This window comes from Acanthaster planci, linkage group LG15, assembly GCF_054643075.1.
Source record: "Acanthaster planci isolate LZ-2023a linkage group LG15, COTS_SCS, whole genome shotgun sequence".
NCBI lineage: Eukaryota > Metazoa > Echinodermata > Asteroidea > Valvatida > Acanthasteridae > Acanthaster > Acanthaster planci.
In genome coordinates, this window is record NC_141791.1 from 8,274,566 (window position 1) to 8,301,138 (window position 26,573).

General features: G+C 38.4%; 1 protein-coding gene across 6 annotated transcripts in view; it reads right to left on the bottom strand.

The window, feature by feature from the left end:
- The window catches only part of rpgr (retinitis pigmentosa GTPase regulator), a 71,310-nt gene that overhangs the window by 14,269 nt on the left and 30,468 nt on the right, over positions 1-26,573 (bottom strand). For 5 of the 6 annotated variants that reach the window (XM_087146268.1, XM_087146267.1, XM_087146266.1 and 2 more), the window contains exons 6-14: positions 15,070-15,225; positions 13,381-13,539; positions 6,842-6,966; positions 6,094-6,315; positions 5,782-5,932; positions 5,225-5,331; positions 4,734-4,811; positions 4,207-4,278; positions 820-1,104 (exon numbers count right to left, since the gene is read on the bottom strand). In XM_087146268.1, the coding sequence (XP_087002394.1) occupies positions 820-1,104; positions 4,207-4,278; positions 4,734-4,811; positions 5,225-5,331; positions 5,782-5,932; positions 6,094-6,315; positions 6,842-6,966; positions 13,381-13,539; positions 15,070-15,225 (1,355 nt within the window). The remainder of the gene's footprint in view (positions 1-819; positions 1,105-4,206; positions 4,279-4,733; positions 4,812-5,224; positions 5,332-5,781; positions 5,933-6,093; positions 6,316-6,841; positions 6,967-13,380; positions 13,540-15,069; positions 15,226-26,573) is intronic. The other variant, XM_087146270.1, reaches the window with a different exon arrangement.

The following is a 26,573-nucleotide window of genomic DNA, read 5'->3' on the forward strand; positions in this document are numbered from 1 at the left end:
CGCATTCCAGCAGGAGTATATGTGTGGCAGATTTACATGCAAAGTTGCTTGACTTTCTCTTTCTCAGTGCTTGTATGTGTCAATCAATATTGATTCGCACTGAGGTCCGGTACGAGGCATGCGTGCACGTGTACGCATGTGTGGCGTATGTTCTGATTGTTAAGAAGCTTTTGATAAATGAATATTGGCATTTAACCTTCACGTCCCTTTTACAGATTTTATCTGGCCTTGATACCTAACCCTCTAGAATTTTCCTTAATTGAGGTCAAAGTGGCCTTGCCTAAATATTACCAAAATTCAAAAACTGAAAAGCCAATTCTAAAAAGATAATTGTTCATCTTTAATGACTGACACCATACACTTACAAACCAGTTAGTTTCTTCACATGAATAAATTCTACGTCAGTAAGATGAACAACTGACACAAAAGATACCCATTGATAACTAGTTCTACATTAAAATATGGTCTGTATTAAAACGCTGTGATCTGGGATTGGAAACACTCATTATAAGTGGGTCGATAACAATACTTTTTTAATGAAATGGCACTGCCAAAACCTTTCATTTCAAAAAATTCATAGCGTGCAATTTTGTTGGAACAGAATTTCTCTCTATAAAAATGTGCACATTCTTGCAGGGACTGAAGATGTGTTTGTTATAACCAGAATTTTCTTGTTGCCGAGTTTGTAATAATGAGAGTTGACTTGTAAACACAGCACGTTAGTAGTACAAAAGTGTTCAAGTAAAATCTGGAAGGGTGGTTGTCCCGGTCAATTTAAATACATGCATCAAGTATATCTGGTTTACCAGTTTACTGTACCTGCAACAATTTAGCAAATGGATTTGGTCTTCTAACAGCCTTAACATCAACTGAGTTTTCATCCTCGTCGTCATCATCATCATCATCATCACTGATGTCCTCATTGTCATCGTCACCATCGCCATCTTCATTTTCATCATCATTTGAATCAGTTCCAGAATCATGTTTTTTGGGCTTGTTAGACTTGCAGGTTGATGCTAATTGGCTATCTACGGTTTCCTTATTTGGAACAGTTTTTGCAGCATTAATTTCAGAGGCTTTCTTTGACACGGGTTTGATATTGTCCTGTTGAGGAAGAATTTGTTATTACAAGCAAAGACACTGAAAGCTTGTGCTTTAACAGAGAATAATAGTGTCCCTCAATGTAGTAAGATCCCATTTAATGAACACTGGCAAGGATTTTAGAGACCATGTAAAAAAGAAGTAACACAGTATTCCAATCGCGATGCTGTGGTCAGTAGATGCAATCCTAACACTGTAGAAAAACAAAATTAAGGAATTAATACTAGTCTTTGTTAAAACTGCAAACTGTAGCAAAATTCTACAGCTCCTAGGTTTTAGCAGAGCATCTGGCTGAAAATGACAAGTCTAACAACAGAAAAGTGTGCAGTCTGCTGAATCTAACAGGTCTTAATGCTAACACAAAAGGTGTTTGATGCTCAGATTAGCAGAGTCAAAAAGAAATTTACCAATGAACCAGTTTAGTATTTCAAAAAGGCAAGATCATGGCGAAAACAAAGCTTACAGTTGTACTGATAAAGCAAACCTAATGGTGCACAAATTGCTGTTCCTGAACAAGGGAAGAATTCCTCTTTTTAACTGGTGGTAACTCAGGGTTGAACCTCTGGGTAACTTGGGGTTTGACACCATTCACAAATACAATACACTCATGAATATTCGGGTCAACTTCTGCTCAGATTTCCCATGGTTGTTTGCAACAAAAGAGTTGAGTTGGAAGGGGAAAGCATCTCGAACAAAAGGCTGCTTTTACAGTATAATCAGAGGATTAAAGGATTAGTGGTGTCCCTTGTCAGCGTTGATAATAACTACCTTTGGGACTCAGCCATGTAGGTTTTGAAATTCTTGTGATATTCATTTCATTTTTTGAACGGTTGAAATCGGTAAAACAACAACTGAGATTGACTTTTTTGGTGGAAAGTTTCAGACCAAGTGACCTACATTATTGTGTGCTGCCCTGGACTGACACGTGCGCAAACAAAGGTTTTGGCCTTTGAATGAAGATAGGAAGCCTACTGACATGGGATTAAAAGATTTCAAGATTTCAAGATTAAAAGATTTGTTAGGAGATGCTGGTATTGCCCAAAAAGATTTGGAAAGTGCTTGATGCAAAATTGCCTGATAAATATACATACTTTTTTGTAGTGTCTCCTAAGAAATATCACTCATTTCTCTTCAGTTTCTGCTGTCCTTGTTTTTAATGTTTATTTCCTTCATTCTCCTGGATTAACAGAAATGATGAGTTGAGAAGAACCATCGGAAAGACGATTCACTGTCACTGTGTGGCATGAATATATACTGAATAAAAAGATCCAAGTTGAATAAAAGGTTCTTATGTGTTTTCTGTAATTTTCGGAATACAGGCTGCATGGAGTATTGCCGTGCCAAGCAAAAATTTGAACATTAAAATCTAAAGTCGGTAAACATGTTAACACTGTGGTGTTAGGGTTCCACCACTTTCGGGTACAACATCTTCCAGTGTTATTACAATGTGTTAACATGTCTAAGTCATTGCACACTTTGCACTGCTGAAGTGCCATATATTTAGAGTATTACGTGGCACCTTTATGTGATGCATTTGAAGAGTTCATTTTGCACTTCAGAAAAAAAGGAGAAAATGGGGCCAAATAAAATGTCACCTAACTTTGTAGCAGGTATATGACGTCGAGTCATGAATCAGAATATCTGGACTTTTGTTAATTTCCCCTTTTGTAAAATTGGAGGAAAAATCTAAAAAAAAAAACAAAAATACAATAAAGTTAGCTGTGAAAAAGCAAAGTGTCCAACGTTAGGGTTCCACCACTTTTGAGTACGACATCTTTCAGTGTTATTACTAGCAGCGCATAAACGAGTGTTGACATTAAACCTAAACTTTCTCAAGCCCTCGAAATTACCAATTTTGTGGGCTGGATTAGTGTTCTTGCTGGGTGAGCAATACTGCAGTTCCTTTTGTTCTGTTTTTACCCCTTCGCAACAGAGGACTGCTAGTGCTGCACTTTTGTGTGAGGATTAGTGCATACCACACATACAGTCTATTCACCATGCAGCTGCTGGTGCAACGGGGCCTGCTGCTGGACAGCGCCCTGAGACTGCATACCATAGCCCAGCAGTTGCGGTCAAAAGAATCCCAGCATGAAAGGGTTAAACAGTCACAAAATGACCAGTGAAATAATAAACAGCATGGATTACACAACCTTAAAAACAAAAAGCAAGCAGATGCATCACACGATTTGTGAGGTGTGAACGGTACTTTCAAAAGTCTATTTTGTCCCTCTGGACTGGTTTCCTTCATTTCAAACACATCAGAAGAACGAGTGTACACGGCAACCAACGAAAGACAAACCGCGTGGCTGGCCGATGCAGCCAGCGGCTTGGGCTATGCTGAGCGATGCATGAGGCAGGGCATGGTGGGGCGTTTAGATTTCATTCTTCAAATCTTGCCATATGAGCCAACCGGAGTATGAGCGGCAGGGACGTCTTTCAGCATGAACATCAACGTATAAGCTATGGCTTATTTCCTAAAATTATGGTACTCATTGGATGTGCATGGTTTGGTCTCTGGACCGAGTCAATCTACATTCAATGTACCAAACGGCAAGTACATACAGGCCTACATGCAGTTACAACAATTCACATGCATGGGCAAGGAAAGAAAAGGAAGTAATAGTTTAATACAAAAAGTTTCTCAATAATTATCAATCATTCAACAGTAGTATAATATATACATTAAATGTCCCAGGTCCAACAGGTTACACTGTGGACCTGTACGCGTTTTGAGTGTTCCTCCCCAAAAGAATCCTTGCAATGCAGTGGCCTTTGAAGTCCCTGTGGACACTGCTGATTAACAGGCGATTAGGGCGCAATCAAGCATTTCTGTTGTTTGCGTTTGTAGCCAGAGGAACCATCCAGGTTCTGATGACCAGAATACTTGGTGTGCATTGACCCAAAGATAGTGAATTCATCATAGAGAACCCCTGGTGGTACCATGAAAAGCCCTGAGGTACCTAGGGGTCAATCTCAAGTTACCGCCAGTTAAAAACGAATTCTCCCCTTACCTCGTCATTCATTTTAGGCATGTACTTTTGGAATGCTTAACTGGCTCACTGTTAGATTGGGCAAAAAACCCTTTAGAACTAAAACTAAGGTAACCTTCATTTTGCCTGGTGGCACTCCAGAGTCAACCTCATCCATGCCTTCCGTCTCTGGTCTTGAACCAGAATTCTGATGAAAACACCACAATAAACATGATCATAATAAGTGTAATTTCTAGCAGCAAGATCTTTAGTTAACAGCTGAAAGCAACATAACTGGCAGATACTCTACATTCATGTCCCTTTGATGGATTCAGCAATGCAAAACCCCACATTACACTGATTCATAGTTGTTCATTATTCTCTCATATCATTCCCTGTGACCTGTGATGTCAGCAAAACAAACCTGATTTGTTTCCCTTAGTGTTTCTATCAAATGTGCTGGTGTCTTTAAGGGGTTAAACATTAGGACATTGAACATACATGTAGACAGGTTTGCTTTTACACAAGGAAATTCAGGAATTTTTGCATAATGTGTATTCTTCCAGTACGAGTCCTCATTAGTAACTTGAGTCCGCACTGTGAAGGTAACTGACTTCTGGCACTGCTTATTAGCCACGTGTAGCTATGTACATGTATACATACCACTGTTTCAGCATTGCTATTCACTGCATCAAGAAGTGGTTTGAGCTCTCGCACAGATTTACTTGCTGAGAAATGTGTCTGGTAATTCAAACAACATAAATGTGCAGGTAGCATTTTCAGGTTACGTATGCAAGATCATTTTTTTTTAATTTGAAAAGAAAGGTTTATGCAAAATGACAAATCAAAGTGTACAAGGAATTGGAGGTAAAAAACTCTTCCTGAATTTGTAGTGACTCTTAAAAAAGTTGTTTTTGGCAAGCATTTTGTACAGCTAAAACATTAATTTTTTTTGTAAGATTTATTTATATTGCTTATTGGACACTGTCCAAATTTTTGTATTTGTTGTCTTGTCTTGTTGTTGTGGGTATACTAAACGGCCTGAAATCATGACACTCAGTTATATCAGTGTTTCTCCCAGGGCAAATACAGTTGTATTAACCTAACTGTTAAACCTTGTCACTTTTACCAATCAAGAAGAATGAGCTACTCACAGATTCTAATGGGTCAGCATCCAGGTTCTTCAATAAGTTTAGTCTAGGAGCAGCTTCTGCAGTCTTTACTTCTTCCTTTGTGATCATTTCTTCATTTACCTGTACCTCTGGGAGTCATAAACAAAGATACCTTACAAGAACTGTTCTAGTGGTTACAACGGGAAACTCCTGACACCTATGTCTTTCAGCACCACCATCTTCTTGTGCATCAACAATGACAGCATTCCTACAACATGTAGGCCAACTACAAAGTGACATTCATGACAGATTTCCCAAGTTCAGGAGTCTCTTAGTTTGCATTCATAATTCATGAACTCAACAACAAATCAACTGTACCATACTTCAGTACTTGTTAACACAAGCAAAGCAAACACAACCTCATGGCACATATTTAATGATGTACATGTAAAAGAAACTCATGAAATGACTGAAATGCAAATACATGTACTAAATATAGTTGCAATCCCGTTGCATGCCTTTGGCACTTTTTAGGTTACTTCAGAATTTAGAACATGGAGTTACATGTAGATCATCACTATCAAATCTCACCAGCTTACCATTCAGTTCCTTTTTAATGTTAGGTATTAGTCTCTGATCTAGTTTGCGACTGGAACCATCAGGTATTGTTGAATTGAGAGATGGCAATACCCCTGCTTTAGATAAACCCAGAGGAGGAAGTGTCCGTGCTAGTGGTGGTAGTGGTGATGTCTAAAATATGAATAACAAATATTATTTGTTAAACACTTGACAGTAATTTAAATGTTTCCATAATCTTACCAATCTCAATCAAATCTTGATGACTCCTCAAGTCCTGTGCTTTGTCACTGTTGTCTACACATATCCTAACGTCTAACATTTTTGCTACTAACCTCTCTTTGTCGCCTTCTACCCCTTGCTGAACCATCAAATGACGCTCCTAGATCCACTGAGTCTACACCTTGCTCATTGCTTAGTGCTGCTAATGTACCCTTCTTCATTTGGCTTGACATCTTAAGAGGATCTGTTTCACCATCAGAGTCGGAGGATACCTCGCCATTGGCTTTGTCCTTCCGTCTTGCTCGTACTATAGTCTGGCACCCTCCACACGAAACCTTGCCAGAAGAGGGACAATTACATGCTCATGTCAGATACTTTGAAAGCATAACCAACATACCAGGGTTATTCTTATACATGTACATGTCAACTTGGTCAAGTTTACAAGTCACCTTATGGCATTATTTTCCATTACGTTTTGGAGACCCGATCTGATCAGTTCCTGCTCATAAAAGGTGATGCATTATATAAAAGAAATCCAGGCCTAGGTGAGAAAACTTTCTGTGCTTTTTTGTGGAATAGAATCATAACTACTGGTGAGTGCAAATGTACACAGACTTTTCTTTGTAATTGTTAGAAATTCCTGGTACTGGTTGGTTATTTTCCGAAGTGTTTTCTTTTTCTTATTAACTCTAATCCAAAAGTCAAACTAATCCATATACAAATGCAGCTAAAATTACATGTACACGTATAGATGGTTGAAATAACTACATGGTTATACATACATTTTCTGTCCATCAACCTCTTTAAGTTGGTATAATAGAATTAGCAACAGGCTGTAACAGGCTCGGCACTCTGACCTACCTGCTCAACATAAAAACCCTTGAACCTTTTGACTTTAGCTGGATGGAAGAGATTGCTAAAGCTTTCATCTCCTTGACACAGCTTGCCATGTCTGCCATCCCCACACATGTATAGAGAACCACTATCTGCAACAACAGTCAATAATATTACATTGCCTCTATCGTACTGCACAGTAGGGTCAGTCAATATATCAACATTCCTGATTATACAACATCATATCAAAATCGACATTGCTGAAATCAAATTTTTAATCTTATCAAAACATTAAATATCTCGATATTGGGAGTGATATCAAGAAGAGGTAAAGCAAGTCAGATTCTTGGAAAAATGAATCTCCAGTTGGAGTCAGTGTTAACACTGATTTTGCTTTGCAATGATAATTGAACAGTGCATTATATTGCGCATGTCACTAGAAATAAAAACACCGCAAAATCATTAACACCAACATCTGATCCATATTCATGGTCTCTACTGCTGCTACTGAGTTTAAGCTTGGAAATCTTGAACACATAAGCTGCTCAAATGTCCATTCAGAGTACTCCAAAGTGCATCACAAATTTTCTCATTTGCTGAATGGCTGAACATAGCAAGTAAATTTTTCCATTGGCTCATGAGCATTGATCTCTTTAGTACAATGAATTCTTACATCTCTGAAAGAGTCCAATGTGTGCACATGGTAACCCAGCATGACATGAAAGGGCAAAGTATAATGGAGAGTACTGACTAATGAAAAAGATTTACGATCTGTTTACTCATTTGTGATGGTTCAGTGATGGCTTCTTTCATTTTAGTCAAACAAAATAAAGGTACCATGTGAGCATTTTGAGTTCAGAAAGTATTCATGAACAAAATATCCTATCATCACGGCATTCTCAGTGTTCTACACAACATGAAATTACAGCAGGGCGGCTCACAATGCGAGCACGGAACGTGAAGCCATATGGCGTGGGGTCTGGGGCCCACTCAAAGGCCCGGGGAAATTTTGGATTCTAGATGCTCTGTGGTGCAATTTGAGGTATTTCCAGGGCACTTTCTTATGACTCCTTGAATCAAATTTGCTCATGGTAATGATTTGAAATAAAGGCAGGATTGTTATCGGTGGGGGGTCATCAAAAGTTTGTTTTAGGGGAGGGGGCTTTTTAATTTTTTTTACCTATCAGAACTTATTAACGGGCAGATGGGTTGAGGTTACATGTACAAATGTCATAGTGGGCACAGCACGAGTGGATGATGTGGACAAGTACATATAGTTTTGGAAAAAACTACAAAATTACTTTCAAAGTCTAAGCTTTTAATTTAAGCTTACCCGACTGTCAAAAGCGACAACACCTTTTCTAGTTCTGAATCGGTTTAACCAGTTCCGAATAGCAACAATTTTTTCCTCATGTAAAAAGTCGGCTTTTTTTTTCTTGATTTCGAGAAAATGTGTTTATAGATAATAAATTCAGTGAATTAAAAAAAAAAATTTGTAGACTTTTTTATCTGTACTGCAAGCAATCAGCGACTTTCCCCCGTGCTGCACAGTTGACAAACCCATTATGTCATGCACATGTACATTTCTGTTAAGCCCGTGTAGTTGAGTTTGCACTGTACGTGCGTGCATTTAACAGTGTAATCCACACATTGGAAAAAATGTGCATTTTGTTTTTGGCCAATTTATTAAAAAAAAAAAAGTCATTTTGATTAACCATACATTAGATGCTAAAGTGTATAGGACTGTTAACCACTTCCTGCCGGGGACTCCGGAATCGGAGACGTACGGTTTATATGCATGGCCGCGGTCTCTGAACTCGGACAAAGGAAACAGGGCCCTGTAACAAAAGACCGTACTGCGAACAAAAGACAAACCAAAATTTTTCACTCTCAAAGTGGTGATAATCCAGCCTTGTTTTGAAACCGTATACCAGGGTTTGGGGCATTTAGAGCCAGCGGATTACCACCGGGGACAAAAGCGCTCCACCACTGCAGTGATGAGCCACACAGTATCGCTACGAGCTAATCTGGCCCCTATTGAAAAGAGGTCAGCAGTGCACTGAGCCAGGTTCATAAACAAAAGACAGTTATACAACACCGCACAATCTCGGCTCTGTTTACAAGGCTGCAGGCCTGGCTGATATACTTGGGTGTCAATGAAGGTCACCTGTCAACTTAGAGTAGTGCCTAAAGATTACTTCGTGCGGCTATAAACGATCGTCAAATAAAATGATGAATTTTTGAAGGATTTTGAAAACGGAAAAAATGATAGTCATGCCGGCTCGGCATCATCAACAAGCATAAAGTGGTTAAAGTACATGTATTTGGAGTCACACGTACAGAATAACCCATCACCAAACCGTTCAAAAATGTCAAAGTTCGCAACAGAAAAGTAGCTGGTAGAAAATTTCTTTTCTTGACATTTTCAGAATTTTGTACAAGAAGCTTATATTTTACCTTTAACTGAACTTGTTTGAGAATGTACACGTAGAACACAAAGAAGTAGTTCTAGAAGCTGAAGAAAAGAAGTTTTATTTCGAACGATCTGGATCTGGAAAAATCCGAAACTACATGTAGGAAATAGGCTGCATTTTCCAAGAAAAAAATTCATTTGAGGTATTGGCTCTTGATGTGACAAAATGAAAATGCTGTGACTGGGAGATTGGAACCTGTCTAGAATTTGTGCTTACGTACATGTACTTATTCTATATTGCATCTGGCTTTAATCACAAATGCTGGAGAGTGCCGTACTGTTGTGTTGAATAATGATGGCAAACTCATAATGTTCACTCCCTAAAGTGCGGTAAACTTCTTTGCATTTAGATAAGCTGTGAAGATGGTGGAGAACAGGGAAATCCAACAGAAGAAATAGCAGGGCAGTGAGAATTTTGGTGAGGTGGCAAAACTTTAGCGGGCTTGTGGAGAACACTGTGGAGGGTGCATTAGTAGAAAACAGAGTTCTGAGCAGTTCCGGTTTGAGTTAATGACAGTTTACTGTATTTGTATACGTGTACATGGGGAAAATTTGATACACAGTATTGCACAGCTTGATATTGTATTTCTAATACAGTGGAATGCCACTGCAACAAACATGGCGCGGTCCACACAAAATGTTTAGTATAACAATAGATTGGTACAGCAAGTTTAATATATATTGCACAGCTTGATACTGTATTTCTAATACAGTGGAATGCTACTGTAACGAACATGTAGCAGGTCTACACGAAATGTTCAGTGTTATGATTGTTTGGTATAGTAGTTTTCAGTCACGGACACACTTTCATTCCAAACCCTAGCCCAATTTAAATGTGTGCAAATGCCTGTCCACAAAAGTTTCAGTATGAGAATTTTGGCCAACAAATACACACAAAAAAATAAAGTTAAAAATAACAAAAAATGATGAAATTCATGCATTTTGTTAAATGTACATCTATGTTCATCACTGGAAGTAGATTTGTGAAATAAAATCAAGTTTTCTCATTGCTTATAAACCAGTGTTGTAGTACTCGTACTCGTACTCGAGTACTACTCGTACTACCGTTTTCAGAATACTCGTACTTGTACTCGGATGTCCAAGTACTTGTACTCGAACTACAGTTCTTGTACTCGGGCTACAAAATCCTCGGAACTCAACATCCAAAACTTGTACTCCAGCATCAAAGTACTCGTACTCGATTAAAAGTACTCGATTAAAAAATCCTTTAAGTTAACTTACCACGGCCGTTAAAATAAGGTACAAAAATATCGACCCCAATGACCCGATATTCGATACGGTTCTGACAATAAGAAGGCCAAACGTGGGACCATTAACGTATACCACCCATTCGCCGTCTGTGCGCATACTTAACCAATCACGTACGCAAATTATATTGTGGTACTCCAGAATGGTCCAGTGATTTACTTGGGCATTGGTAGTCTGGTTCCTGGACCCGAAAATTTTAACGATGAACCCAGCATACAGAAAATCACGGGTATATGAATAATTGAGTCGGGAAAATGGACTTCGCCGTGCTGTGCACGTTGTGTCAACTGCTGCAATGAACGCATAGTGACCGTGACATTTCTAGCCAGATCACTTGTTCTTGCAGCCATGTCATCTGCATTCGGTGTTTCTTTTACTCAGTGGCAGGTCTTAGAGTCTCTAAATTAAGATAAAACTACTTTTGAATTAGAAGTACCGGTACTTGTACTCGTACTTGGAATTAGAAGTACTTGTACTTGTACTTGTACTCGGAAGTGCAAGTACTTGTACTTGGAAACCAGTACTTGTACTCGGCTGGCAAAGTACTCGACCTATCTTTGTACTCGGCAGTCAAAGTACTCGGCAATACTTGGTACTCAGAAAAAAGTACTCGACTACAACACTGCTATAAACCTCACATGTGACATGTAGCATGGTTACACTAGTTCCACTTAAATAAAGGTGCTGTGATAGGAAACGTTCTAATACTAGAACTGGAGATGCATATACATCTGAAGTCAGCAACAAATGGGTAAGCATTTTTTCAAAACTCTGGATATTTATCGAAGATTTGTGTGGATTTACGGTACATGTACATGTACATAACAACCTCTTGCATCTCTGCAGATGTTCTGGTGATGGTTTGAGGTCACATCTCCCAGTTTTGTAGTGATTATTATTCAAACTTTTCCACACCAGAGTCACCAGTGTTGCGTACACATACTCGGCTGTCAGTCTACCTGGCCACCTGTGGACACATGCACATTACATGCAATGTAGGCTATCCATGAATGATACATACATGTACAGACCATACCACAGGATGGGCATTGTTCCATTGTGAGTACGGTTTTCCTCAAGTTTGAGTTATCAACAGTTCTAAGAGATTGTTTTATTAAAAAAAAATTGATAATGTTCGGTAGTGCACACAAAATGGGAGGCGAGGGGCATGTTCGGTATTTCTGAATGTTAGATATACATTGTGTACATGTACATGTAGGTGTGTTCATTATACCGGCACATGTAGCAGCGTTCCACTGTGTATCAATCATCAAAAACTCTATCAACAGACCCCACTGCACAGTGTTTTAACAAGAAACTTGAAATATTTTCAAACAATAGGTAAGGCCAACAGTGATGATGATTTTTTATGTACTGCTAATTTTAGCAGCTTGATAAAAAGAGACATTAGTTGAGAGTAAAATGTAACGTTTGCCATTTCAGCAAGAGCCACTTGAGGACACTTTGCAAAAAGCATTTGATAACCATCTCCAGGATTCTTCAGGAAAGTGCACTTGTCCAGTTTCAAACTTGAAGGTTGAAGTACATGTACATGGATAAGTAAGTGAATATTATGTGGTATTTTTTTTGGCTAACATAGTACATGATGTTAACTGATTTTATATGCTATGTACATGTACATAATAATAATAATAATAAAGCATTTATAAGGCGCACTATATCTGCAAAGCATTCAGAGGCGCCGGTCTAGGTGGAAAAATGAAAAAGTCAATTGTGCATTCAAAGTGAAAAAGCTTGTGAGAAGAAGAAGAATGTTTTGAGATGATGCTGAAATTGCTTGATGTCATGTTCTTGTCTTAGATTATCCGGGAGTGAGTTCCATAAGCCTGGTGCAATTGTAGAAAAAGCCCTGTCTCCGGCACTGGACAGCCGAGTTCCGGGGAACAACTAGGGTATTACTTGTTGACCTCAGACCCGGCCTGACAGAGCGGAGTTGCAGCATGTTTGCAAGATAAAGGGGACTAGAGCCGTGGAGTATCTTGAATGTGAGAAGGAGGATCTTGAACTGAATTCTGCATTTGATGGGTAACCAATGTAGTTTGTTGAGAATGGGAGTTATGTGAGCTGTTCTTTTGGTGCTCGTTGAAGACGTGCGGCAGCGTTCTGTACAAGTTGCAAACGATGAATTGTACCGTGCGGAAGACCGGTGAGCAGGCTACATGTGTAAAATGACTGTGTAACTTACACTATAACTTGCTGTGCAAGTCATGGACTTATGCACTGTGTAACTTTCAAGAAATGTGTTAGAAGTTGTGCAACTATTAGTTGCACATTATTTTAAAAATTTGACACAAATGAAGTTCACTCACTACGGAGAGTTTCATGAACATGATGAAAGCGGCTGTTGGTACAATGACATGTTTCCCATTTCCCTAAAATGTTTGTGTCTATTCTTTTATACCTAGAACTTAAACTACGCTGTATTTGTTGCCCGTTTTACCATTACATCAATAGAACTGAGTGGGTGTGTGAAGTAAAATCACTTTGATAAAAAGTGTAACCAATGCTAGCAGGTACATGTACAATACAAAAATGGTGCTAAATACTTATTAATAAGTTCATTTTTACAACTAAGGGCATAATAATGAAGGTAGTCCAAAGAGATAAATTTAAAAAGATACATGACATTTTTGTTTCAAGTTGTAATAACCATGTAAGAGCTAATAACACTGGTCTGACAAATGTGTCTTTGCTCTTGGACAAAGAGAAAAAGTACAACAGAATTTTGCACATACACTGTACACCCAGAATGTCTTATTGTCATATCAAACTTGCTTTCTGAAATAAGATATCAAGTCTTCACCTGTGATGACTGCAGTGTGACTCTCTCCACATTCAACATCCCTACAGTTCCTTCTAGACAGCTTCATAATCTTCTGAGGTATTTTAAGTCCCAAAATGGATGGACCATGACCTAGTTGACCAGAGCTGCCATCTCCCCATGTATATACATCACCATTATCTACGAAAAGAAACCAAGCCTTTGCTGAATGGCATTTCCCAAATATTACACTCCACAAAATTACTACTTATTAGTTGATCATTAAAAAACTAAGCAAATATACTGGTAGGTCTAAATGTAGTTCCTTACTACCTTCATTGTCTTTTTATTTAGTGACTGTAGCAACACTTAAATGTGTGATTTAAGCAAGCACCATTGACAGCATACTGTGATGCTGCTGTAGTGCAGTGTCACTATCATGCATATGCTATGCCTACGCTGTAGCTGAATGTACATGTACATAAGCAGCAAGCAAACCAGTGACACAAATATAAATTCCAAATTTCCTCTAAACTGCATAATTACATGTAGCATACTGCATGGGCTGTTATTTGGAGGCCAAAATAAATGATAAATTATTTTTCCATTCAGTCAAGAAAATAAGTAAAAGATTAAAAAGAATATGGTAATTTTATGCTCAAGGTAGTTATTACCATTCTGACTGGAAATCAATTCAGCTACATGCTGGTTTGTGTTTACAAAATTCTAAAATTAAAGGTTAACAGAAAGTGAAAACATTTTTAAGTATTTTAAAATAAAATAAATATGTAATAATTTCAAAATCATCATAAATTCAATGTTTACCCCATTAGTCCTGACCCCCAAATGAATAAAAAGATCCTACATTTCCCTGCCCACATAAAAACCCTTTTTGGCCGTTCATGCTCCCAGGCTGATTTGATGATGTCATTGGCAGAACACCTACATGTACATGTACAGTGTAAGTGTAAATTGCCTGATTGCACACAGTACATAGTATGTAGCTTGGCCTACAGGCAACACTGTCTAAGTTCCAGAAAGAGTTTACAAGACAGAGTCCTGCCATGTATTTCTTGAACTGAGACAATGTTTGCCTGTGGGCCAAGCTACATGTACATCGAACACAACATGGTCTATCGCCCAAGCGTGCGATACTGCATGCAATCATGCAATGTACATGTACACTGCACATGTAGGTGTTCTGCCGATGACGTCATCAAATCAGCCTGGGAGCGCGAACGGCCCAAAGGGGATTTTTTTGGGAGGGGAAAGCAGGTACATTTTGGGGTCACAATTATTGGGTAAACACTGAATTTATGATGTTTTTGAATTGGTTATGCATTTATTGTTATTTTGAAATACTTCACATGAAAATGTTTTCAATTTCTGTTAACCTTTAACCCCTTGACGTTGGGGCTTTTTTCTGAAAGCCGACTCCGAGAATTCCAGCCTCGCTTGACCACGAAGGTCACCTGCCAAACTGCAAATTCTCGGTGTGTGGCCCTGCGTGCTCTGATTTACACAATGAAAACGCTCATTGTTCGGTGGCATGCAGTTCTACTTACACTTCCACATTCCCGTTGCCTCTTTTCAAAGTGGGGACTATTGTGAAGCTGGTGATTATGATGCAAATTTGGCCTTTTCATTTCTTGGCAACACACAAAGGCCAATCATCATATATACAAGAGCCAGGGTATGCCTTCTTTCACCATGTTGCAATATGACACCAACCTGTAACTGCAGCAGTGTGACTATTCCCACATGACACTCGACTGACTCTCTCTTTGATTAGACTGACGTTCTGCGGTGTATTGCTGTTATCACTATCATCATTCAGTCCAAGCTTTCCAAACTCATTCTCTCCAAACGTATATAACTTGCCTTCATCTAATGGGTACATAAAAAAATTCAACAACTTGGTCAACACTTAGCATATGAATTGACAGTGTTGTTCAACCTCAGTAGAGTCAGAAAATTTTCATACATGTTCTGTGCATCAAATATTATATCCGGAATGACTTAGTCATTTGCTGCCAGGTGCTTTTACAAATACAGTGCCAACATACGGGCGATTTTTCAATATCTTCGGTTCTCAAAAACTCTTATCTTTTTTCCTGAATGCCTCAACCCCATGAGTGACTGTCTAGTGTCTATTCTAATCTGACAGACATCTATTGATGCCTGAGTATTTCAGCCAGGCCTGTCGCCTCGTAAAAAGAGCCCAGATTGTGTGGTGTTACATAAGTTTCTTTTGTTCCCCAAACTGGCACAGTGTGCTGCTGTTGTCTTTTCAAAATAGGGGCAAGATTAGCATGCAGCGGTATTGTATCGCTCATCACTGGAGTGCTTTTGCCCCTGTGGTAATCCGCCTGCACTGAATGCCACAAACAGTGGTATAGAGTACTGCTCAAATTAAAAGAAATACTTCGTCTGTGGACATACTGTGCCCCACATCATGTAGGGTAGATTATATAGGGTAGATTACCCACAGTGTTGGATACAATGGGGATTAACAACAGGTTATAAAAACGCAAACCTTGCCCAGCAGTGGAATGCCATTACCAGCACTTTATTGGCATGTTGCACGATGTCTTGTTTGCTTGAGTTTTCAGCATTATTTAATGACCATGGAATACGCTATTGAATCCTTCCATAACCAGTAGCGTTGCTAGATGGACACAGGACACGATAGTAGTACAGGCCAGATACTGTTAAAACATGTTTAAAGCTCTTGGAAAGCCTACTATAAACAGCAAACCGTGTAGAGCAATGTAAATATTATGCTGAACTGGCTGCAGTCATTTTCCTAATTTTGGATCATTGCAGTTCAAATAATTCTCAAATTTCAGTGAAATGTGGTCAATATTTCACTTTGTGAACAGGCGAGACAACTATTTTGTAGTGAGTGAAAAATTCAAACATTTAATTTAACTTACAGGGTTGATGAATGTGACGACGACACTTTTGTTTAAGTTGAACGGTTTATAAACCACTTTTGGACCGCTTCAAAAAATTTGTCGAGAATGTAAAGTAATTAAGCGAAAAAAATCATTTTCCCTACAAGAAGCTGATTTTCTAACGAAGAGTTTCTTTACTTACTGAAAATAACTTTGTTAGCCAGAATTCTTGAAAATTAGGACTCAAACTTGCGTAAGTTTAATCCGACTTTTATTTCAGCTGCGCAGCAAAGGAGCTGCCGATCACAAGTCCATCCCTGATTGCCGCGCTATGTTAAAGCCCACTAGGTCACATCAGAATCCAGTTTGTACGTGTAGTTGAGGTTGCCATGTGCACGTTCATACTTGAACATGCTACAAATAAGGAAAATAAAACATTCAGCTTTCGGAGAATGTTCAATAAAATTAATGAAAACAGAATTTATACATTTTCATGTGTTATGCATTCCATGTGAATCACACACAGTAAGTGACATTCTGCCTTCATTCGAACTTTTTTGTATGTGTGATTGCGATATCGGGCCGAAATTCTTCTTCTAAAAATTTCGGAAATGTAATTTGTACAAAAGAGAAGCTGACATTTCATCTTCCAAAACAGCACACGTCCTGGCGAAAATGTGATATCAGATAACAGTTTCTAAAACTTGGCTTTTCCTCTCAAGCGATCCGAGACTGGGAAAACTCCGGATTTGGGAAAAAGACAGTACATATACCATTGTCATTAGTTTTATTTGCCTTATTTGTTAACTGGTATTTTCATTTGTCCGTGAGTGTAGACCCTAATGGCTAATCTGTTTGCTATTTACACTGAACTATCACCTGATGGAATTGTTGAGCTGTTAGTTCACTTTAAACCTGTAATCTGTAAACTTCAAAGCCATTTATCTCCAAAGGACTTATCCTATCTGGTTGAATTTTTGCAGATAACTAGAAAGGAAAGTGTTACAGACGAAGGTAGACCTCCTGTGCTGATGACGCCATCAGGGAATTAGTCACATGACGTTAAATGTGCACTCTTTAGGGCCTGAAGTAGATGTCCCATCAGGTTCAAATTTTGCAGATGTCTTGAAAAGAGTACTTTATAGAAATATGAACCTCATGTGATGGTGACGTCATCAGGAGACATGTACGTAAGTCACGTGACATTAAAGGTGCAACCTTTAAGGCCCGATATCTCCTAAAGTACATGTATATGGCCAATCGGGTTGAAATCTTGCAGATATCCTGATAACTGAGTGGTTTACAGTAATATAGAACTTATGTGATGATGACAAGTCAGGAGACAAGTCACGTGGCAGGATTTTGGGTACTTGGCGATATTCATTTTTCATTAAAGTAACAGCCGGCAAAGACCCTGATGCAATATCATTACCAAAGTTATGACATCATGATTACGTCATCACCTTATTTCATATTGATTTTTGAATTTTTTTTTGCCCCATAGGTTTGTACACATTTTTCAACAGGCACACTTTGGGACACTGGTCAATCTAACTGATTTCTGGTTTGTGCACACTCATATCCCACCATTTAAAGAGGGTCCCAGAACACGTGTGTCATCATGACATCATCAGTGGTCACGTGACATGAGATTAAAGGTGCAGTTTTTCTCCATAGGGATTGTACACGTTTTCGCACTACACAATTATCGAGCTTAATGAGTGAGTAGTCCTCAACTTCAACCGAGAATTACTACCAGAGAAAACAGAAATCAGACTAAATTTTCCCTTCCATTCCATTAAAAATATACCCAAAAGTCAGAATATCAAATAATACTTCATAATTTGTCTTCAGTTTAGACGCAAATCACGTGACATGAACTTAAAGGAGCACTTTTTCTGCCGAAGTTTTTAGCCTATTGATTTTGTACAGGTTTTCAGGGCATCATTTTGGTAAGGCGATCTTCAATCGTCAGCAAAGTTACAGCCAACAAAGTACTCTGATACCAAACACCAATAATATGACGCCATGATGACGTCACCTTCTGATTGCGGGTATTTTATATTTGCAATAGGTTTAAAGTATGTTTTTTGTTCCACAGCCAGTCTCCGCCAATTTTCTTGATCTCATTGATTGTGTATTATTATTTGCGCACTCTGTCCCCCAGATAGAGAGGGTCCAAGGACATTGTCATAAAGACGTCATACGGTGTCAGCTGACATGACATTAAAGGAGCAAACTTCAAAACCTTATATCTCCAAAAACACAGACAAAAATAGACAAAAATTGACCTCATGTGATAATGACATCATCATTAGACCAGTTAAATGACATTAAACGTGTACTCTTTCAAGCAATGTATCTTGTAAATTACTTGTCCAACTGGGTTCAAACCTTGCATTTATCTTGAGAGGGGAGGACTTAGGACGACGACATCGTCAGAAGACAAGTCACGTGACATTAAAGCTGCACTCTTCAAAGCACTATACATGTATCTCGTGAAGTACATATTCGATTAGGTTCAAACCTTGCAGATCTCTTGAAAAGGAGGAGTTTTAGACAAATATTGACCTGATGTGGTAAGGACTTCGTCATGTGACTAGTCGTGACATTAAAGGTACATTCTTTACAGCCCTATATCTCCTGCACTACATGTATGATTGGGCTGAAATTTGGTAGATAGCTAAAATGGGAAGTGTCATAGACAAGGTGACATGATGTAAAGGGTGCAAAGTTTAATCGTTGTATCTCCTTATGTCCGAATATTTGTTATAATGAGGTCACCCAAAACATCATTGGAGACTTTGGGAACTCTTGGATAGATTTTTGAGTAAGAGAAATCCAAATGAGGTGATGTCTCAAATGAAGGAGTGTCCTTTTCTTAAGGAAAATATAAAATGCTAAAAAGCCCTTTGCTCTGTCCTCAAGACATACAAAACCTCTAGTTTTTTCTTCTTCCTCTTCGGACCAAAAGCCCATTTGTTGCACGTTTTTTCCACCATCAACTTTGGTCCTTTTGCAATTCCGGATCTTCATCAAACTTACATCATTGAAGGACCTTAGTTCAAAGATGTGCCTAGAACAATGACATCATGATGATGTCATCAAGCAATTTATTATTGATTTTTCAATATTTATTTCAGCCCATTGACTTTGTACACATTTTCAAGGCAAAATTTAGGTTACGTGGCGATCTCCATTCGTCATCAAAGTTACAGCCGGCAAAGACCATGATTCAAAATCATTGCCTAATTTATGACGTCATGATGACATCATCGCCTTATTTTATATCGATTTTGGAATATTTCATTTTTCCCTGTAAGTTTTATACATGTTTTTTGACTTGGACATTATTACGTTAATTTTATTTAATTGACTTTCCGCAATTTTAAAAATTTGACTCTGATACCCAAAAAAGAAACCAGAGTTCAAAAGATGAAACACCAAACTTGACTTTTTTTTTTAATTTTTGGCAGTGGTGTTTTTACACATTTTACTAGGAATAAAGAAAACAGTGAAATAGGTTGAACATAAAAAGAGTGTTGTTGGGGTTTCCTTGCAAACTGAATACCATAACGGCATCATGTACATGTACATGGATGGGTTTGTCGTGTGATAAGGCCTTTCCATAAAAGTTGAGAATCGCATTCGCAGCGAACGGTTAAACGTAACGATGAGTTTCATTGAAAAAGCAGACAAAAGGGCCGTTTCAGTTTACCTGAATAGCATGTGTGCATTGATACAAGGCATGCAGTTACTGCCCAAATAAAAGTTCGCGCCAGAACTCTTCCAGTGGTACTCCATGGCATGTCCATGTCATTTGTCCATGACGGAACAGCAATAATAGACCCCTTACGGTTGGTACACTTTATAGCAAGGAACCTTTGTGTGTTCAGACTCGGTGGCTGTTCGAAACGTTATTAGCATACGGGATCATTGGCCCAGTGGCAGGTCTGGACAGTGGCTGGGAAAAGCCAGCCTTTTGTTATGAGCTATTATGTGTTTATTGTTGCAGGTAGACTTGTGGTCAGTGGCGTGTCTGGGGGGGAGGCAAGTTCCCCCAACGGATTTTTCAAATCAAATATCAATGATATTTTACGTGCATATACCTTACAACGTTTAACGATTTAATCCATTAAATAGAATCGGGTTGAGGAAATTTTAAGGTAACCCAACTAATCTAGATTTTTCACCAGACATTGTTCCAAAAACACTGTGAATTACAATGTATTTATACTTTAAAGAGTTACCCGATGTGACTTTTCGTGTTATACATGTAAACAAATTGTATCGCATTTCAGTACAGTTTGGGAAGAGATCAAATATATTGCCATAAAAGATATGATACAAGTGTTATGGTCTCTACCTGTATGTACGATGCTTACTGTGTTCTTATTCCTCCATGCATATACATGTACTGTACATACATACACATTGACCTTCCAGTAAAACAAGCAGGAAAGAGCGGTAGACCTCCAATAAATGTTTATAACCTTGGCATTACAATGCTAAGGCTGACCACAAGCAATTTACTGTGTTTACTACAGGGATTAAGCTTGGGAAGAATGCAGCAAATAAACACAGGCATTCTTGCTGACCTGATTTAACTTGGGTTGGGGGTAATGAGGTGAACATGTTCATACCGATACATGATCTCGAGCTCGTACAAGTACCAAAGGATCTCCTGTAATTTGGAAGTCAGGAGATTATGCATATTCACTTCCTGAACTGTGATGACTGGTTTCTTGAAATGAAAAGGCCCTTTTTGCGTAATTCACCAATAATCTAAGGGGGTAATTAGAAGTACTTTCATAACCATTTTTATATATCTAGAAATTGAATTCGGGCAAGAATTGCACATCAAACTCTGACATGATTGGTAAAAATCACGGGAGCCAAAAAACCCACAAAGTTTGCAAGCCAATATGTCATTGGCTACATGATACCCGCACTGCAAATATTTTTAATAAAATTTAACTCTAGCATTAAAACAATATTCAGAGTCTTCAGCTCTGAAAATTTAATTTTCAAAGACTCGAAGACTGAGAGTAGCAGGATTTTTCTGAATTTTGGATAGCGCATGGAATTCAAATCAACTACACTGGCACTGCAGGTGGTCGGCCAATACTGTGGTGCGGCTGGCTGAAGTCAGTTGAAATTTAAGAAAGGTCTCTTTGTTTAATTCATTGAAATTCTGACCTTGTTTTCTCTCTATTAAGAAATACTTCCTAAGAAAATTTTTTTGGTCCAGTGGTTCTGGCTGAAAAATTGATCTCACGCTTATTTTTGAGTTCAGCTAAGTGTTGAAGCCGTCTCCGACAGGTTAACCAGATCCATATAAAATATCTAGAAACTGAGTTCGGGCAAGAATTGCATATCACACTTTGACTTATGATTAGAAAAAATCATGGAAGCCCCCCTAAAACCACATTATTTCAAGGGGTAAATAGAAAAGGATTGCGGGCACCATTTACAAGTCTTTAAGTCAAAAGCTTATGACAATAATTTTGTAGTAGACTTATCTCTTTTAGACAAGGGTTAGGCCTGCTACTGACCACAGGTTCACTGGAAATAAAGGATTGTTTAAGCTGCCATGATCAGACTGTTGCTGAACCAAACCCCCCAAAAAAATACCAAACGTGTCACTTTCAACCCGGCAAACTGAACAAAACTGGTTGGTTCTGATGTTGGGCTTTAATATGGCATGGCATTGAATGCATGGAATGCACGCACGAGAACGTGATGAAAAAAAAAAAGGAACAAAAAATGGATCAGTGCTTGACACGTACAGTACACGGCCGTGAACATGTGTATGTACACATACATGTACAGCACTTTAATATGTTCATGTATACATGTGCAGTACACTTACAATGGCCCCGCATTACGCAACGATTGTAAAAGGCAAGTGGTGAGAATTCAGTAATAATCAACCGAGAACATGCAACGTACAACATGTCCGCAGCATAACAATTCTAAATTCTTACTACATCCAATTGTACTTACCCCCGGTATGTTTATTCAGATTTAAAAAGGTTCTTAATTATCTGACAGCCACGCCCTTACATTCCATATTAGGCGAATGATGTACATATATAAAATGGCCATACAAAGCAAATTTTAATTGGATACTGATCTTAGTCGGACTCATGCTCGAATCAAAGCAAACTCCAATGGGAATGCTGATTTTGTCGGGCGGGCGTGCCGGTTGCAGCGTGCACTCCACCAGGGCCCTCCACCGCACAACAAGATGTGGTGCCCTTCATTTGATCATGTTTGGTGCAAGTCGTTGTGTGAATGCATTGTAATGAAAGTTTGCCAGATCTCAAAATTGTCTGGAAATCTCAAATAACAAAATGCTGTTGTCCGTTTGAAATAATTGAAAAAAAATGGAAAATCGCCTAAAATAATAACTACAGCAAGTTTTCCAGTTCCGGACTTTTTTGTTTCTGATCGCTTGTTAACAAAAGCTACATGTACCTTTCTTAGTTTTGTATATCACATTTTCAGACGATTGCTGTTTTGCAAGGTAAAATGTAAGAAGATTCTCGTGCAAAATTAGTTATCAAAAAATTTACAGTAGAGGAATTTCGGCCAGATTTTGACTCACACTTTCATTCATTCATTCATTACGATTTATTTAAACATGAATAGCAGCCGTTACGCTGAATTGAACATGTTTTTACAATTTAAAATCCATTAAAATATCACAAAATAATAACAAAAAATTAAAACCTTAGATCGTAGAACACAAATACTGATATTAAGAAAAATTACGTGTCATTTAACATTTTTATTATAGAGGGTATTGCACTATTTTGAAATCGTTTTGTTTTACAACTGCACTGTACATATTTCTCAATATTCCTCATATGATATTGGTTGTTTTGTACAAAGCCACCTTATCACAATTGCGCTTTTCGGACAGTGCAAAATCTTTACACAATTTATCCCTTCTGTTTTGAAGTGTCTGTAAATCACACGCTTGTAGAGCTGAATCGTATGTAAAATAATTACACCCCAATATAATTTGACAAGCCCTCTTTTGGATAAATTCAATCCTATTTAAATGGACTTTTGACAGGTTTCCATTAAAAACAACGGTACCATATTCTAATACTGGCCGAATATAACCCTTATCGATAGTAATGTGGTCTGCCACTGGTAAATCAAAATGCTTAAGACATCTTAGCATGTATAATTTACGATTACATTTCTTGATTATTTCATTAACATGTGCATCCCACTGTAAGTCACATTGGATTATAATTCCAAGGATCCTAGCAGTAGGAACTTCCTTCAATTGATCAACTCCAATTAAAATTGGTACTGATAACGTGGTTGTTCTGAAAAGGAAATAGTCCTGTTATAGCATTTGTTTGTGTTCAACCTCGCATTATTGGTATTAGACCAATCCCAAAAATCCTTAAATACATCTTGAATAACAGATGGTCACGTGGGACTCCGACAATCTACATGTACCAAGGTTAGGTCATCTACATACATGTACTTGAAGACAGAAATTGATGAATCGGTACATGCATCATTAATCATTACTGAAAATAGGATAGGCCCGAGTTTCGTACCCTGAGGTACATGTACCTCAGCATGAACTGTACTCCATTCAGACCTGGTCCCGAAATACCGTATTTAACACACTGACGATGACAATCCAAAAAACTCAAAATCCAACTTATAATAGTAGGCCTTACATTGAGTTGGAATAATGAATGAGCTATAATATTATGGTCTATGCGATCAAACACCTTTGAGAAATCTGTTAAGACCACTGTAGACGTTGCCTTAGGATTTTCTGCATTTGCATAAATTTCATGAAGTAAACTAATAAGCTAACGTGAAGTCGACAATCCGCGGCGGTTCCCATATTGGTTTGGGTCTATACTCATTTCTATGTCTTCTAAAAGCCACTTCGCAATAAACAATTCCGCAATTTTTCGCAAAGTGGCTAGTCAGTGCGATAGGTCTTAAGTTCTCTAAGGTTGCAGGATGCGACTTAGGGATTGGCACAATTTAAGCCCTTCTAAATGAGGTATTCAAAATACGAGTTCACGGATAGCATAACTCATACGCGTACTCACGTATAATATGCACTGGTAAATCATCAGAGACACCAGCCTTACCAAGTTTAAGTGATCTAAGTTCACGATATACCTGGTGAGGTTGGATCTCTGGCAAGTCATCCTGATTCATTGGAAGGAACGCTGGTAAGGTATGCCGGTCAAGGTAAGGTAAATCTGAAGCCACCAAACAAAAATATTCATTCACCCTATCGGCAACCAAACGAAAATGATGTTGGGTGTCCCCAAATTCCATACCAGGGATCGCAATTGGGTTAGGACCTTGCTCACAACCAGTCAATATTTTAATCTGATTATACCATGCTCTTGGATTGGTCATTTTTAAATTATGAACCCGGGTATTATAGTAGGTCACCTTAGCCTTAGTAATACTATTGTTTTGTTTCGAAGATAACACCATAAAACAAGATTCCCATTACTGAAAGCTTGTTGTCTTTGGCGTATACAAGCTTTAATCTGGGAGAAAATCCAAGGTTTATCAGTTCTATGCAGGCGGATCATTTTGTTGGCAAGTAAGTATTAAGTTTTTCCTTGACCGAATTAAGTAACATGCTCCACTGCGCAGAGGGATCATCCAATTGAAAACACTCGTGCCATGTATGATGGGTTATCCAGTTTCGAAAATAATCTCAACCCACTTTCCTTGAAAGGGCGGAAAGTTTTGTTTGTAACATTACGTAGAGTACAATAGGTATCCTGATTGGGGACCCAATGTACACAGTTGTGGTCGCTCGTACCGAGTGAAGCATGGACGTCAATATCAGTAAAGAATGTGGCATAATTAGTTATGATCTTATCCAATATGTTACCACCCCAAGTACGGCAATTAACAACTTGTGCAAAATCGTTATGATCCAGAATTGACTGAATATTTAAATCGTTGAAATCTCCCGCTATAGAAATACCAGCATCCAGATATTGCAACAAAAGAGACTCAATAGTAAAAGCAATATGATCGATATATTCTGGCGCATTATTTTTCCGAAGAGGATAGTACACAATACAGACAAACATGAAATTTGGTGAGGCAGTTGGCGTGGTTTCATTATTGACCATAGGATCTCCACTCCATTAGGAATCTGTACAACAATTTGGCTTGAAAAGATGTTTAGTGTACAATGCCACCCCACCACCTGAGCGACAATCACACCTTGGCCTTGATAACATAGAAAAGTTTTGTAAGGTATACAATTGATTTGGGGTATCAGGAAAACAGCCAAGTTTCAGTTATTCCATCAACATTGTTAGTGCCGATATAAATTTTGAGTTCATCAAAATTAGCAGTCAATGATCTTATATTTGACAATAGGAATCTAGGCAAATGATATTGTCTAGAGTCAACTTTACAATCTGATCTTCTCAGCCGAATTAAATACTCATGACCACGAAAGTTGACTGTTCTTTCAAATCTTGGTCTTATGATAACCATGATAACAGGAATTTGTTGCTTGTCACGGGGATCCTAGACTTATCATTCAAAAGTTGATGTTTCTGTTTCCTGAGACCAGCTCGTTTACTTCTATAAGTACTGAGTTTTGAATTGATGCCGAGGTCCTTGATATGGTATCATACATCTGGGGTGACTCTAAATTTATCGCACTGTTCCTTGATCTGGTAGAGTTGACTAGGAGTATATTAGCGGACAGGTTGACAATTTTGTACTTGTGCGTCTGGACCAGGGTTTGGTTGGACATCAACACACACAAGAATCGGTGTTTGGAAGGTTGCCGTTGAATTCGACTTATATCAGGCTCGTTTTCCAGAGTATCCCCAACGTATTAATACTGGAGCAGCAATACATGCCGACATCAATTTATGACGATGGAACTGGTGAGCATTGCGGCTTGAAAAATGGGGTTCAGCACCGATCATCAGTACCAAGAAGACAACAAAGGGGAGTGCACTCATCACTGGCTTAGTATTCAGCATTGCAAAGTACTCAGGTGTGACATTCAACAATGGTAGAAGCAAAGGGTGTGGCCATTCAACAATAGCAGAAATAACTCAAAACTAGTCAACCAACGATGAACCAGGACAATCATGGACGACACACAACGCCATATTAGTGAAATTCGAAGAACTCAGGAATGCACAGTCAAGCACATCATTTGTACTGCATCAGTACCTTAATAGTTAGAGTACCAGGGCACAGATGTGAATTGTTGATACTGTACTTTCATCAATAGTAGGGGCAGCACAGTGAACCTATTGTGCATTTTGTGATAAAAGCACAAAATCT